The 17473-nt window shown below is 42.3% G+C and overlaps 1 protein-coding gene across 2 annotated transcripts in view; it reads right to left on the bottom strand.

Annotated features, from left to right (window-relative positions):
* The window catches only part of CFAP46 (cilia and flagella associated protein 46), a 328406-nt gene that overhangs the window by 279723 nt on the left and 31210 nt on the right, over window positions 1-17473 (bottom strand). Inside the window, exons 9-14 of one of the 2 annotated variants that reach the window (XM_077455243.1) lie at window positions 16143-16253; window positions 13210-13309; window positions 8059-8157; window positions 5286-5476; window positions 4329-4557; window positions 2064-2184 (exon numbers count right to left, since the gene is read on the bottom strand). In XM_077455243.1, the coding sequence (XP_077311369.1) occupies window positions 2064-2184; window positions 4329-4557; window positions 5286-5476; window positions 8059-8157; window positions 13210-13309; window positions 16143-16253 (851 nt within the window). Of the gene's footprint in view, window positions 1-2063; window positions 2185-4328; window positions 4558-5285; window positions 5477-8058; window positions 8158-13209; window positions 13310-16142; window positions 16254-17473 lie in introns of those variants that run through there. The other variant, XM_077455242.1, reaches the window with a different exon arrangement.

Raw genomic sequence — 17473 nt, 5'->3', positions numbered from 1 at the left:
CCCGGTCTTCTGTCGCCGCTGCCTTCCGTTCTTCTGTCGCCGCCTTCGGTTCTTCTGCCGGGCCACCGCGCCTTCTTGTAGCTCTTTTACAGGCGGTGGCCCGGTCTTCTGTCGCCGCTGTCGCCGCCGCCTTCCGTTCTTCTTCTTCTTCTTGTTCTTCTTCTTCTTCTCCAGGAGATGTTGACACGTCGCTCTCTCCGGCCGGAATGCCAGAGCCGCGCTGTGCGGTCACTTATATAGTGACAATGGGGCGGTGTCACATGGTATATGTCACATGGGTTGGTCACATGGGTTGATGTCACATGGGGACTATGACATCGTAAGGGGGCGGGGTCACCATGTGACCAACCCATGTGACATATACCATGTGACCCCGCCCCATTGTCACTATATAAGTGACCGCACAGCGCGGCTCTGGCATTCCGGCCGGAGGGAGCGACGTGTCAACATCTCCTGGAGAAGAAGAAGAACAAGAAGAAGAAGAAGAACGGAAGGCGGCGGCGACAGCGGCGACAGAAGACCGGGCCACCGCCTGTAAAAGAGCTACAAGAAGGCGCGGTGGCCCGGCAGAAGAACCGAAGGCGGCGACAGAAGAACGGAAGGCAGCGGCGACAGAAGACCGGGCCACCGCCTGCAAAAGAGCTACAAGAAGGCGCGGTGGCCCGGCAGAAGAACCGAAGAGGGGGACAAGACCCCCGAAGTCGGGAGAAGAGGCCGGCGGCGGGGAGGAAGAAAGCCGGACTCCTCCGCTAGCAAAAGAGCTACACGAAGATAGCGGAGGAGTCCGGCGAGAAGACCCCCGAAGACGGAAGACCCCCGGAGCTGTGCAATAAAATATTTTTTCCCTGTGTTGTGTTTTTTTTTGTACTTTATTTCACAGGTGAATGGGTAGGGGTACATTGTACCCCATACTCATTCACATAGGGTGGGGGGCCGGTATCCGGGGGCCCCCTTCTTAAAGGGGGCTCCCGGATTCCGATAAGCCCCCCGCCCGCAGACCCCGACAACCAACGGCCAGGGTTGTCGGGAAGAGGCCCTTGTCCTCATCAACATGGGGACAAGGTGCTTTGGGGTGGGGGGGCCGCGCGGCCCCCCCTTCCCCAAGGCACCCCCCATGTTGAGGGCACGCGGCCTGGTACGGCTCAGGAGGGGGGGCGCGCTCGCTCGCCCCCCTTTCCTGGCCGGCCGGGTAGCGTGCTCGGACAAGGGTCTGTTGTGGACTTTGGGGGAACCCCCACGCCGATTTTTTCGGCGTTGGGGTTCCCCTTTAAGCCCATTCCAGGCGGCGGAGCCCGCGACGTCTCCGTCGCGGGCCCCGCCTACCTTCACACGCGCTCGAAATGAGCAGACTTTCCTCTGGGCGGGAACAGTTTGCTCATTTCGAAAGTAGCCTACACACGGGTGGACTGTTCGCTCAAACACAGTTTCAGCGGACAGTTTTTCGGAATTTCCGAAAGACTTTGTCCGTCCAACTGTCCGCTGAAACTGTCCGCTGAAAGCCCACACACGAGCGGACTGTCCGCCCAAACACTGTTCAGCGGACAAGGTTGGGCGAACAGTCCGCCCGTGTGTACGCGGCCTTAGAGTAGTTGTAGGAGCTTCTAAATCAGGACCATTGCACTGTACAGCATGGAACCTTTCTCAACTTTTCATTCCGAATCGATTTTGTACCCAGCACCTCCCAACCAAATTAACAAAACTAAAAGCAAAAACGTTTTGCTTTTGCATACACTTAAAATCCGCATTACTTGGGGGTTGTTCTGTAAGAGTAAATTAAAGAAAAGGCCACAATCTATCTCTAATCACCGATCTCCTAAAGCAGTGGTCATCAACCCTGTCCTCAAGGCCCACTATCAGGCGAGGTTTGCAAGATAACGGAAATCTATCACAGGTGATATCATTTGCTGCTCAGTGATTGCAGTATTCTAGTCTACATCTCCCCAAGGTAATACATAAATCCTGGCCTGTTAGTGGGCCCTGAGGACAGGGTTGATGACCACTGTTCTAAAGCAGACATGAAAATGTACACTACAGATACACACAACCAGCATCTAACAGATTACCTTTGGCTTCGTTTTCACTATCCAGAACCATCTGAAAAACATCAGGGGCCAGACAAAGGCCAACATTCACAAGTAATGGACGCTTCTTCCTTACAGATTCCTTAGAGTTGCTTTGTTTTGCCTGCAACAAGAATAAAACAAGAACTAGCATTGGCTAATTTATCTTCCTGAAGTTCTGAACTACAAAAAATTGCTTCTGATATGATTTTTCTCAGTTTTGGTTTATTTGGGTTGTGTGTTCTTGTTTGAGGATTTTTTTTTTTGTAGGAGGATGCAACGAGCAGATTGGTAAAGATTTACAGTAGGTACATGACAAGGTATTTTATAACTGAAGGAGTATTTTTGTTTCTTTGTATTCTAGCATGTTTTGATAGTAAACTGGATTTGTAAAAAAATTTATGAAAATATGGGAATTTTTTTCTAATAAAGACACATGTAAAACAAAAATAAGGCAGTTATGAAAGACTATGGGAGCGAAATTATTAAAATCCTGACTTTGCAGCACAATTGACTAATAACTCCAATCATCTGACATTCCAACTAAATAGAGGAAATAATATTTTTGCACTTACTTTAGATCACATGTGTCAAACACAAGGCCCGGGGGCCAAATCCAGCCCTCCAGGCAATTTCATGTGGACCTCACACCTCTCCTGCAGCTGCAGAACCCCCCCCCCCCATCCATCCCATCCCACCTCATCTCAGTGGTCAGCAGCAGAGAGGAGGATAGAATACTTTCGCCAGATCCTGCGCTTCTCCGTGCAGCCGCAGAGAGGCTTGCCTCTGCCCCCTCCTCTCAACAGTTGGCAGCAGAAACTAAACTCCTCCTACAGATCCTGTGCCTCTCTGTGCAGCTGCAGCACCGCCTCGTTTCCGCATCCCCTGGTCTCAGAATTCAGCAGACGCCAACAGCTGATTCCAGCCCTCCTCTGGTCCTCCTACAGACCCTGCACTTTCTGCTCTCCGTGCAGCCGCGGAGAGGCTTGCCTCTGCCCCCTCCTCTCAACAGTTGGCAGCAGAAGCTAAACTCCTCCTACAGATCCTGCGCCTCTCTGTGCAGCTGCAGCACCGCCTCGTCTCCGCATCCCCTGGTCTCAGAATTCAGCAGACGCCAACAGCTGACTCCAGCCCTCTGCCGGTCCTCCTACAGACCCTGCACTTTCTGCTTCCCAGCTCCTTTCCAGCAGCAGCACAAGGAAAGAGAGGTGATGTAAGAGATGGTGGTGGACTCTTGACATCTGATATAAAGGGGGAACTCTTGAAATCTGATGTTGGGGGGGGTAGCTCTTGACATCTACTTATAATAATTATGAAAATAATACAATTCTATGCCAGTTGAAGTGGAGGGTCACACACCACTGGTATCATCCACAAGAAACTTTATTGGAGTTTGCTCAGAAAGAACACCGTTCTGAGTAGTCTCCAATAAAGTTTCTTGTTGATGATACCAGCAGTGCAGTGTATGACTGTCCTTTTTAAGACTTGCATCATCTGCTACAGGAGTGTGAGTGGGCTCTGTGCCATTCTGAACCTGCCCTTCACAGATTAAAAGGGATGTAAAGACAGAAGGTATTTTATCTTAATGCATTCTATGCATTAAGATAAAAAGCCTTCTGTGCACAGCAGCCCACCTCACCCCCCCCCCCCCCCCCCAACACATACCTGAGGTCTCTCTCTGTCCAGCGATGTCCACGAGTCTGAGATTCTCCTTCCTGATTGGCGGAGACACAGCAGCGGTGCCATTGGCTCCTACTGCTGTCAATCAAAGTCAGCTAGCCAATCAGGGGAAAGAGGGGTCGGGCCAGAGCTTTATGTCTGAATGGACACAGGGAGCTGTGACTCGGCTCGGGTGCCCCCATAGCAAGCTGCTTGCTGTGGAGGCACTGAACAGAATTATTTAATATGATAACGAGTAGATACATTTATATAGCCTTTGAGAGCAACCATAATGCTTATGTGGCCCATGATGAGATTGAATTTGACACCCCTGCTTTAGTTCAGAATGAAGAAGAAGTAAAAGTTCTCAAGTTACTGATCAATTACTAGGTGGTTTTGGAGTATTTTTTTCCAATCTGCTACTTTCATCCATTACTTCTAATCAAATTCAAAGTTAATCTAATGAGATTTTAAAGCATTGATTGGTCTTCCTTTGATTTTAGTTCTATAATTAAACTGAATCAATAAAACACAATCAAATAAATACAGTGTCTGGTCACAACTTGTTGTATCATGAATTGTGAGTGAGTGGACACTGAAGAGTATCACCTGTTCAAGAATCATGGCTGCCTGATCCTCTACACGCTCTGGTTTAGTGTACAGTGTAGCCCGGAGCTGAAGACGATGCAGATACATTTTCAGGAAGTTTTGGTATTGTCCAGTACCGTCAAGGTCTAAAGCTTTCTGTATGTGTTTTATGGCAACTTCAGTTCTATCATCCTCATCCTCTATCTGTGCTATTTCCATGTGAATTTGGCAGCGCATCACCGTCAACAAGCTAAAAGACAGAAGATAATGGTCTGTATTACGAGCAGAAAAACTATTACAAGGGAATAAAAACACACTAAGAAAGGAACCGTTTAGAATACCCTTAGTTTCATTCTGATGGCTATAGTTTGTTTTTATTTTGCCTATAGATGCATAAACCCCTTGAACTTTTTTCATACAAGGTACACATTTTACAAATCACTCACCCTAACTGATGTCTCCTCTGTTTATTTAGCCAATTTGTGCATGGGCAACTTGAACAAAGTATTTAATTAATTAAGGAGGTCCAAACGTCTTAACCTCCTTGCTTGTTATATGGTTTTCAACAAACCAATCATACTTTTCCCATACATTACAAAATTCAACTAATTCCAGCCTTTTACATATGAGGGAATCGTCAGCTGAAAAGAACAAAATCTGAATGATACCTGAAGCTGCAGGCATCATTCAGATATTTCCACTTCAACCTAAGGACATCAAATGACGTCCACCTAAGGTTAAGTGGTTAAAATGCTTAGTATGCATACACATTATAAGTAATATGTAAAGAAAATGTTAGGTTCCCCTGGATATCCCGGCATCTTCAGAAATGGCAGTTGGATGGTGTTGGTATCATTTTGTGCACAATGGACCGGGTAGACTCAGCTCTACTTACTATATTAACCCTAACAGTCTAATAACATATTGATTTGTGTCCAGATGACTTCTTTAAACTATACAAATACTTTAAATACTTGCCTATCTAGGTCTTCTAATGCTTCAGCAACAGCCACCAGAGGCTTCTTCAGGTGCTTGCGCAGATACCTCTGCAGTAAAGGCAAACAAAGATTCCACAAAGTTGTGCACACACCCTGGATTGAGGTTGGGTCACCAAGATGTACTGCATCCTGTAATGTTGTCTCCAGTTTTCTTATAACTTTTAACTGTACCTATGTATGAAAACAACCCTTAGGTAATGTATTCTTGAAAAATACAAGTTCTATGTATGACTGTGTGCATAGTTATAAATACTCTCCACTTGGTTGACCTGGCTGTGTGACCAAATACATTACCAAATGCTGTACCTAATTATAGTGACTCATTTTCAATTGCATTAAATAATGTAATGCCGAAGATGTTTTATATCTTCTACAAGCTACTTCTTCAAATCTAATGAGTGTCAGGAAATAATCCAAGAATTTATATCCAAACAGGTAGCACCAGCTTCTTAAATCCAATCACCATGGAATGGTGAATGTTAATGTTAAAAGGACAGGATGGAAAATTGAATAAAAATATTGTAAAAAAAAAAAAAAAAAAAAAAAAAAGGACAGGATGGGTGGTGGGAGGGCTTTATTCTTCAATTGACGAAGCCCTTCCTAACACCAATGTTGGGGCTATGAAACTAGCACAGGGTGGTTGCCCAAATTTCACCCCTCCCATCCTGTTCTTAGACAATAATATCTGTTTTTTTATGGTAACCAGGATCAAGGAGTTAGCCCTGCAAGGGCATATAAATGCTGGGATGAAATGTCTTCAACATTACTGAACAAGTCCAGTTGAAAGTCACTAACTACTAATAGATATACCATGACCAGCACTGTGTTTTGGCCTAGGCCGTCAAGGTCCAGGCCTACGGTAGCACTTTGCGCGCGGGCGGGTGTAAAAGAAGCTGCCCCCCCCCCCCCCCTCCAGAGTCCCGCACAAAAAAATTCCCGGCGGCTTGCTGTAGCCCCAGTGTTATTATGGGGTGGACAGGGCAGGGATTGGCACCAGTTCTTGGCCAGGGGAGCAGGGAGGGGCCAGTGACTGGCTAGACCGTCTGCACTTAATGTGACTATTGGAGGCAGGGCCTAATGCTTAGTCTACCCTTCTCCGCAGCATCCTTACATATTGCAACTTCCTCCCAGGCCAGGCTCTGTGTCGATAGGAGAAAGGAGGTCAAGGGGAACCCCCAGGCCAGCCAGGTGTGATTAAAATGCAATTGGAGACCCTTATTGGGGCAATATCTAATAGGAAAGTATAGTTCTTCCTTATTAGGATTTATTACATCATAAAAGATGAGGAGTGTTGTTATTTTCAGGATCAAATTCTTCTGACTTTAAAATGAAATATTTGTCCATAATTTTGTCAGCAGAGCCATAACAGTCCTGCAATTTCCTACTAAAAATGTTCAATGTTTGAAATCCATCTGATAGTCATCAGTAATATTACATGCCATTCCTTCTTGTAGGTAACAGAAACCACTTATGTGTTAGTAACTGGGCAGTTATTTATTTCTTATTTTAGACTTGTCACCTATATATTTTTTCTGATTTAAAGACATCCAGTACATTTTCAGAAATGTAAATGCACATAAACTGAGTTTTCTTCTATATAGCACAAGGTGCTACTACTTTTTTAAGTCATGTGCCAATCAAATATAAAATGCTCAGAGACCCGAGCAACCAGCCGGCGTGGCTTTGCTCGGCTGTTCGTAACAGTAAACATGACATAACATCGCTTCCAGTTTCCTCAGGAACCATTGACACCAGTTAAAAATGGAAAGCATTCAAAAACATGGATCTTGGTGTTTTGAATGCTTTTAAGTGCAGAGAAGGGGTTTGGGGTCTTATAGATGCCAGATCTCTCCATAAGGAGTACCTGTCACGTCCCTATTGCCATCACAAGGATGTTTACATTCCTTGTGACAGCAATAAAAGTTATTGAAAAAAAAAAATGAAAGCAAGTGTAAAAATAAATAAATTAATAATAATAAATATAAATATGCCCCCATCCTCCCATGTTTGCATGCAAAAGTGAACACGTGTGTTGGTCCCACACATTTATCATAGCGAACGTCTGATCACGGGCATTCATTTTAGCACCAGACCTCTAAATCTAAAGTGGTTACCTGTAAAGCTTTGCCTATGGATAGTACAATTTACATTGTTTATCGCCTTTGCATGGGCATGTGTAAATTTTAAAGCGGCTGGGGTGGGACAAATTTAGATGAGGGGGTGCCCATTTTTAGTCTTGCCTAGGGCAGCACAAAACCGAAATACACCACTGACCATGACCTGGATAATTGACCACTTTCACAGACTTACCAAATGTTAGTATTTGGACATGTGAATCAAGCTGAAGGGACAACTCAGAGTAGAGGTACAGCTGTTAGGCTCTGGCTGAATAGAAGTTCTCTGATGCCTGTAACTTGAATTTACATGAACAAATACCAGTGATAAGCCGTGTAGGCTGAAACACATCAAGTCATTGTATTCCTGACTTATACACGGTGGTTTCCAATAAATATGATTTTAAGAGCAGCAGCAGTGGTGTGGATCACTTTTATGGATACATGCTACAGCTGTAAGACTGCAGATCAGGCACCTATGGATTGATTGGGTAGCAGCACTAAATACTTTTAGTTTACTATTGGACTTTTTATCAGTATGGGTAGTTTCAGGGGCATCTATGTTGATAGTGTGGCAGATTGATAAACTTTAAGATGTACAAAGTAAAATCAGTACAAATCAACTACAATCATACATACCTCCACAACACTTTTGGTGTACATTTCAACACGAGGACCAAGAGACAGAACTTCAAGTTCACTCTGTAGACATTCTAAAGTTATAAGAGTTCTTTGATCCTAGAATATGGGAAATGGTTAAAATGACGTTTAAAGTGTGTTTAAACCCCAATAATAAGCATCTATTATTTGTTCCCGTTTGGGCTCTTAAATATATAATTTAAAGCACTGAATTATATCTATTCAATAACTGCAATAAAAAACCTGTTAATCCTGCCAGAAATCCAATGTGGTCCTTTGCATTCTGCAGTCTTACTTTAACCACTTCCGGACCACCCACCGTACATATAATGTTGCAGGGTGGCCCGTACCCACTTCCGCTGTGATTTGACACAGCAGAAGCCAATCAGCGGGTCCGGCGGCTGCGATGGCTGCCGACCATCCGCAATCATTCATAGGAGAAGCAGAAAAGGGCAGACCATTGTTCTGTCACGGAGGAAGAAAGATCTGTGATTCCAGCACAGATGTCTCTCTTCTTCCAATAAGTCCAGCCCACCCCCCCACAGTTAGAAATCATTCCCTAGGAGTACATTTAACCATTTGATAGCCCCTGATGTTAACCCCCTTCCCTGCCAGTAACAGTGCATTTTTTTTTTTAGCACTGATCACTGTACTGGTGTCACTGGTCCCCAAAAAGTGTCACTTAGCGTCCGATTTGTCCACCGCAATGTTGTAGCCCCGCTAAAAATCGCTGATCACTGCCATTAATAGTAAAAATTTAAATGCCATAAAAATATCCCATAGTTTGTAGATGCGAACCAATCAATATACGCTATATGTAGCAGAATACATATTGCCCCAAATTGGTTAATTCGATTTTTTTATAGCAGAAAGTAAAGTTTTATTTTTTCAAAATTGACGCTCTTTTTTTGTTTATAGTGCAAAAAATAAAAACCGCAGACGTGATCAAATAGCACCAAAAGAAAGCTCTATTTGTGAAAAAAAAAGGACATTAATTCTGTTTGGGTACGACCGCGCAATTGTCTGTCAAAGTAACGCAGTGCCGTATTGCAAAAAATGGCCTGGTCGCTACGGGGGTAAAACCTTCCGGGGCTAAAGTGGTTAAGCCCTATCAGCCCTGCCGAGGTCAGCTCTGTAAACTATAAAACACCATCCTATACTATGAAGAAGAGGAAAGGGGAGGTGTTCTGTACTCCTAACACACTTCTTGTCATAGTGTGACAACACTGATCTATAGATACAGTATAGTGAGCGAGTGTTATCAGACCTAGCTCAAGAAGTGTTTTACTGGCAGGATCACCAGGTGAAAATAAAGGGGAAAAAAAGCCTAAAAAAAGAAAAAAACTTTTTCAGCTACCATATCTAGGGGATGGTAAGCTGAAAAACGCAACATTTTTATTGGATTTGGGTTTAAATAAAACTTTAAACTGCAAGGCATACTTGTCAGCACACCAACAAGCTGAAGAAGATGTTCTATTTACCACAATGGATGAATTTTGAGGAATAATGGCGGCCTATTTTATTGATACAGAAATGCACCTACACATATCTAGATGTATTCCTTGACTATTTGTATATAGTTACCTGGCTACTGTGCTTGTCTATGAAACTGCAAATCACTGGTATACTATGATTTTGAGGAGATGCCTTGGATAACATGATTAGTTACTATAGCTAGCTCCAAGCAGTCCATCGCAAATCACTGGAATCAATGTGATACTTACGTTTCATTGACTGTATTTTAATTTTTCTTGCCAAGGAAAACCCTAAGGAAATGTGTGTTTAATTAACCACCTTGTTCCTGCTTTTATCCCCCAGAATATGCCCAGGCAGTTTCTCTTTTCACAATCCCTTAAGTAAGCAAGAGACCACCCTGTTTTTAGTAGGTGGAAAATGGAAGTCAACCATTAAAGTGATTGTAAAGTCTAGTTTTTTCTTCCCCTCTTAAAATAACAAACATGTTATACTTACTTCCTCTGTGCAGTGGATTTGCACAGAACAGCCCGCATCCTCCTCTTCTCGAGTCCCTCTTTGTCTCTCCTGGCCCCTCCCTCCTGTCAAGTGCCCCCATAGCAAGCAGCTTGCTATGGGGGGCACATGAGCTGAGTCACAGCTTGTGTCCATTCAGACACGGAGCCCCATTCCTGCCCCGCCCCCTCTCTTTCCTGATTGGCTAACTGACTTTGATTGACAACAGTGGGAGCCAATGGCACCACCGCTGTGTCTCAGCCAATCAGGAAGAGAGTCCCAAAAAGCTGAGGAATTTGTGGACATAGCTCGAGGAAGATTGGGCTCAGGTAAGTACTAGTGAAACTTACGTCTCATTGAATGCATTAAGATAAAAAAAAAACCTTTTAACTTTACAATCCCTTTATTCCCACTAATGATTAGAAAATCAAATCAATTTTCTTAAAACAAACCATCAAATAAAATTCTACTAGTGTATGGCCTTTCAAACAAAATTAGAAGGTGAACTAAGATCCTACAACATCCCCACCTCGCCGGTACCCACTGCACTTACCTTTTTCGGGTAATTAACTGTCACTGCCCACACAGCTGGTGCAGCAGTCCAGGGATCTGAAAGCCCTGCTCTTCTTCCATATATTTCCTTCTGGCTTTCAGAATGGATCAGAGAGATTCCGACGGGTCAAAGTGGTCAAATGCTGGCATGTGACCAATCGGAATCACTCTGATCCATCCCAAAAGCCCTAAGGAAATATGGGGAAGAAGAGCAGGGCTTTCAAATCCCAGGGCTGCTGCAGTAGCTACGTGGGCAGTGATATAATCACCCACAGAAGTGAAGCGGGGTGGAGGTGGAGAGAGTGTATGGTGTTAAATCACCTTTTCATTTTTTATGAAAAGGTGAACTTATTGTCTGGGCTGGCTTAGCCCTTCCTTCTCCGGGCTGGCTGCTCAGCTGTCGGCTATTTGCCAGCTCTCATCTCTCTCCACAGTTACCTAGCTGTTCCTATCCTGCTTGTCTGATCCTTAAAGCTGTCTAGCTCACTCCATCTCTGCCTTTGCTTTGGTCACATCAAAATAATCCATCTCCTGCTTAAAGACTGGCTTGCTGACATTCCTTCTGGCTCCTTATCTTGCTTGCTGTTGCTCCACTTGGATCCCTGACTTCTGGCCTGGCTGACTACCCGATCTGGTTATTGAACTCTGGACTGGCTAACTACTCGATCTGGTTACTGGATTCTGGCTATGCTTTGAATACGCTTACTCTATTTACCTTTTTATTTTTATTTAATAAACAAGTGTGATTTAATTGTACTTCTGTCTTTGTCTGATTCATGATTTCTGACACTTATACTTTAAGTAAACTCTGGGGTCTGGCTAAAGAATGGTCAGAAACAAAATGAATGTTTACAGTTCTTCTAGAATTCCCCCATAACTCTCCCACAAGCAAATCGCATAGCACTGTCATGATAACATTCAGCCACAGAACAGAGGGTAACTTGTACAGAACAGGAAAGAAGAACAACTTTTAAAACTGAATTGAAGAAGACAAGAAAGTCTGTACCCTTCCCTCAATCACCACCTTTGCAGCCTAAAATTTACTACAATATAGAATCTATTTAACAGCTTGTTACAGTGAGCAGTTGTCTGGGCTGACTGCTCAGGGGTCAGCTAATTGCCAGCTCTCTTCTCTCTCCAGTTACCAGCTGTTCCTGATAATGCTCATCTGACCTGCCTACTTAAAGCGGGGTTCCACCCTAAAGTGGAACTTCCGCTCATCGGAACCCTCCCCCCCTCCGGTGTCACAATTTCCACCTTTTAGGGGGGAGGGGGGGTGCAGATACCTGTCAAAGACAGGTATTTGCACCCACTTCCGGGCATAGACTCCCACGGGAGTCTATGCCTCTTCCTGTCCCTGCGCACTGTCTGCTGCAACACACACGGGTCCCAGAGACAGCGCAGACAAATTCCTATTCCGCTGCGCGACTCGCGCATGCGCAGTAGGGAACCGGAAAGTGAAGCCGCAGCACTTCAATTCCTGATTCCCTCACCTAGAATGGAGGCGGCAGCAGCCGAGAGCCGAGCAATCGATCGACCTCGGCTGCCGACATCGCTGGATCCTGGGACAGGTGAGTGTCCATTTATTAAAAGTCAGCAGATGCAGTATTTGTAGCTGCTGGCTTTTAATAATTTTTTTCACAGTGAAATCCTCCATCCTTCCATGTCTCCTTATTGAAACCGTTGATCTGTAACCGATTTACCACCTCTGTGCCACGTCCTCACCCTATTCAGGTTGAGAACCAGGAGGAGTATGAGGTACAATCCATTGTTGACTCCGGTAGGTTCCGTGGACGCATACAGTACCTGGTGCATTGGAAGGGGTACGGTCGGGAGGAACGCTCCTGGGTTTCATCCTCTGACGTACATGCCCCGGTCCTCCTCTGCGAGTTCCATAGACGGTTTCCCCTCAAGCCCGGTGGCCCTCCGAGGGAGAGGGGTCATTGAGGAGGGTGTACTGTCAGGGCTGGCTTAGCTCTTCCTTCTCTGGGCTGGCTGCTCAGCTGTCGGCTAATTGTCAGCTCTCTTCTCTCTCCACAGTTACCAGCTGTTCCCGATGATGCTTGTCTGACCTGCCTACTTAAAGCCTTCCAGCTCACTTCACCTCTGCCTTCGCCTTGGTCACATCACAAGAAACCATATCCTGCAGTTTGTTTAAAGACTGGCTTGCTGACATCCCTTCTGGTTCCTTATCCTGCTTGCTGTTGCTCTACTTGGATCCCTGACTTCTGGCCTGGCTGATTACCAGATCTGGTTATTGAACTCTGGCCTGGCTGACTACTCTATCCGGTTACTGGACTCTGGCTATGCTCTGACTACGCTTTTTCTATTTACCTTTTGATTTTTATTAATAAACAAGTGTGATTTCATTGTACTTCTGTCTTAGTCTGATTCATGGTTTCTGACAGCAGTACAGCAGAAAAGGTACTTGTCAATACAATCTGAGTGACCAAATAAACATCAAAAATCAGAGAAACAGCAAGCATTTTCCTGATCCTAATGATGGAACATCCAAAGTTGTTTTGTAATTAGCGAACAAAGAAAAAAAAATGTCATTCAAACCCATCTATTAAATTGCCCCTTCTAATACAGCACACAGCATGTGCAAATCATAATAGCTCTGAAACATACAGCGAGATCTGTCAACTTCAAATCATTGATGCAAGCTGCGGCAAGTTGATTGCATTTTAATTCCAGTGAGAGATGAGCAAGTTCAATCAGCAGAGGAACTCTGTAAATAAATGTGACAATTCAAAGTAAATTATCATGGCTTAATAAAAAAAGAAACAGCAAATAAAGTGGCTCAGTAAATTCTTTACAAAAAAATAAAAATACAATTTTTTGATATTATACTAAACTATCTCATATCCATATCCTGTAACTAAATAACCACAGTGCATGGGCAGTGATGAATGGGCAACTCTGCTTTTGTGAAAAAAATATAGCAAAAAAATAAAAATAAAAAAAGTATTTTTATATATATATATATATATATATATATATATATATATATATATATTTATATTAGAGCTATCTATCTATATCTATATATAGATCTATATATGCACAGAGCATAGGCAGTGATAACCATGAAAGAGAAACTCTGCTTTTGTGAAAAAAATATAGCAAAAAAAAAATAAAAAAGTATATCTATGTACCGTATATATATATATATATATATATATATATATATATATACACACACACACATACACATACACACACACACACACACACACATCTTTATCTCTCTCTCTCTCTCTAATATATATAATAGACAGATAGATAGACAGATCTATCTATCTATAGATATAAAGATCTATATATCCACAGTGCATGGGCAGTGATAACAATGAAAGAGCAACCCTGCTTTTGTGAAAAAAATATAGCAAAAAAATAAAAATAAAAAAGTATTTTATTTTATATATATATATATATATATATATATATATATAGTATTTACCATTGTTACACAAGTCATATGTGATATCTCTTAAAAAAATACCTTTCAATTTGCAGCCACTGTATATTTCTGTCAACTTTGTCAACTTTTGTTGAAAAAAATAAAATAAAATAAATAACGATAGCATAAAAAACTGCTGCACAAGCCGTTTTGTAATTTAATGTTATTATAAATCCCTTTTTCATTTCAAATGTGCAGCCGCTAAAATATAAACCAAAAAAATGTCAAATAATGAATGCAATGTGGCAACCTGGAGGCCTTCTGTCCACAGTTGGTGTACAGAACTCCCCCAGAATTGTCCTTTCCCGCTTGTGTAATTGGCTTACCGATTTTCCCAGAAGTCTGCACTAAGATACAGTAAAAGATAAAACAAAAATTTTAGGAATCCTCTGCAATAGGAATTATATTTTTGGTGAGATACTCCCTAAGTTCATTATTTCTAAAGGGATGCAGACACTGCAGCTTTTTTCATTGTAAAGCTGAAAGTATATCAACCAATTATATTGAACACAGACACTCCTATTCAGGAATCAGTATTGTAAGGACATAGTAGAACATACACGATGATTTTGGAAGCATAATTATTAATGTGGATGTTGTACAGCACTTAAGGCTAGAAATCTTATTAATTACTTCAATATCGAAATATTTTACCCTATGCCTGCCCAGCCCCGGTACCAGGTGTTCGCTGTGACCAGTCACGTGTCATCTGTATCAATGGCTTTCATTCATAGCCATTCATTGTGTACTATTGTGATTTCTGTGAATGGTCACAGTGATCGCATGGTACAGACAGGACCAATCACAGCATACCTGTACCATGTGATAACTGTGGCCAGTCACAGCTATCACAATTGTACATGATGGCTATGAATGGATGCTATTCATAAAAATGATTACTTATAAAAGTGATGATCACGGTTATAAGTTATCACAGTGTAAAATCACCTCCCCAAATTAGTACAGTGTCACTATGGCAACACTGCACTACTCTGGTCACAGTATGTAAAAAAAAAAAATAAAAGAAAGAAAAAAAGTTTTCAACATTATAATTTGTTTTTTAACATACTGTAAGTCAGTATCCCTGATCACCGTCACACCAGCCATATGATGAGGATTGATCAATTTTCAAATATATATATATATATATATATATATACATACATATACACACATACATACACACACACACACCATAGATAGTAGACTCTATAACTTTCTTACAGACGAAATTTTATATACTTATTTGGGTGTTTTTTTGTAACAAAGAAATATAGCAGAATACTTTTTGGCAGAAGAAGGAAGAAGGATTTTTTATTTGCAAATATTTATAATTTATAATTTTAGTAAAAAATATGTTGTTTTTTTTTCTAAATTTTCTGTATTTTTTCATTTATTTAGCAAAAAAAACAGTGGTGATTAAATGCCACCAAAGAAAGCTCTATCTAAAAAAAAATATATATATAAAAATGTAATTTGGGTACAGTGTTGCGTGGCTGAATATTTGACATTCAAAGTGTGACAGCGCTGAAAATCTGATGCCTGGAATTCTTCTTTAAGGGGGAAGGAGGAGGGTGCCTTTAATTATCACAACGAGATTTCTCATAAACCTTGATACAATTTTATAAAATGAAACACCTTAAACAATACAATGGCATTTTCCAGCATCACAGCCAAGACTATTTTTAATGTTGTAATCGAATCATCCTATTAAACTATCATAATGGAGTCAAGCGAACATAGTTAAATGAAATTCGACCGCTATTAAAATTAATGTTCCTTGACCATAATACTGTACATGAACAGCATGCTTGATCCTATATATGATTTCTCCTATCTAAGCCACTCACTTCAAATGATCCAAACACACAGACTCTGTGCATTTTGATAACGGTCCCGGGTGTAACATCCCAAATAAGCAAGACATCATGTAAAAAGTGCAGTAGCTCTTAGCAACCACATTCAGATCAGCAAGAGACACATGTGCCCTTTTCCCATTATTCAAACAGTTGGGAGATTCTGCCAATTGTAAAATCATTCAGTTACTTTAAAAATTCATGACACCAAAAGAACCAAGGACAAAAGAAGTAATTAAACGTACTTTTCAGATGTGGATAAGGATAAAGCGGGTTCCTGAGCAACAGCCACAAGTTTATAAATTTCACTTAGACTTGTAAAAATGTCCTTTGTTGTCAGAGAGCTGTTTAATTGCCTAAGAGAGAAAATGTAAAAGAGGTGACATTGGACAAGACATATTTTCTGTTTCAATAGGTTTCCAAAGAGGACACAAATTGTAGGCAAAGAATGACATTAGGGATTAAGTCCACAATGTAGGTGGAACATATCAAAATATTACAGCAATCAAAAATGGGGAGAGCAAGGAGGTGGGACTTTAAATGAAGTACGTGATTACAATAAGATAGATCTGAATATTAAATATTATCCTTACCTGCAAGACAAAGGCATAATGTGCTAGTATACATTGACTCTGACACATGAACTCTGATCCAAAACCAGCAAAGCTTGGAACAGGTCCACCAGTTGTGGAACATCATGCCAGGTTGACCACATCCCCGAAAGCACAGAGAGGAGGCCCCTTGGTACATTTTTGAGAGGCGGTCTGGCATCAGGTACCATCTAGAAAGTACCTTATACCCTTCCTCTGCCAGGGCTGGACAAGACATACTTTCATGTTCACCACCATTACTGTAAACAAGCCATAAACCCGAATTACCTGTGCAAGACCCAGCCTCATCCTTTCAATTTAACCTCTCTGTTGGCAAAGCCCTGCCAAATGCTAGGGACAATAGCATTTTACATTATTTCTACACCTACATCACAGTGCTTTAGAGGCCCCTAGGCAGTCGAACCCTTTGGGCCCCCCTGGCAGGTTTCTGGAGTTTTTTGTGCTTGCGCTCTAGTGGGATAACATAGAACTAAGTAGGATGCATGTTGGCTGCTAGATGGAGATGACCATCACTAATGTACATTATACGTATGTAGTGTAATGATCCCGGGTGATTAAGCTCTAGTGGTGCGTTGGAGTTGAAGAAATCGTGTCAGTCCCGACTGCATTTTCAGGCAGTCCATTTTTATTCAAAAGAAACAAAGTTCAAAAATAAACATCAGATTCCCTCACAGGGGTATTCAGCATTACAGTCCTGCTTCAAAACAACCAGCATTCAGCCGTCCTGGCTAAAAACACACCACTCCTGCTCAGGCCTTACACCTTAGGCCTTGGTCTGTCTTCCCCAGACCTGATGTTCAGCACCTCTGTTCTTGCAGCTTCATGCTGCACTGGCTCCCTCCTGACTCCTAGGCCAGAACTCCTGTCTGCCGGGTGGAGCTGTCTCTAAGGATGAGCACTGACCTCTATTCCTGGGATGATTATGAAGCCAGCGCACAAGGTGTGCAATTAGCAAGCCTACCAAA

Source organism: Lithobates pipiens, unplaced genomic scaffold, assembly GCF_037356315.1.
Source record: "Lithobates pipiens isolate NorthernLeopardFrog02 unplaced genomic scaffold, aLitPip1_a1.2 Scaffold_25, whole genome shotgun sequence".
NCBI classification, from domain to species: domain Eukaryota; kingdom Metazoa; phylum Chordata; class Amphibia; order Anura; family Ranidae; genus Lithobates; species Lithobates pipiens.
This window is presented reverse-complemented; position numbering and strand designations above follow the sequence as displayed.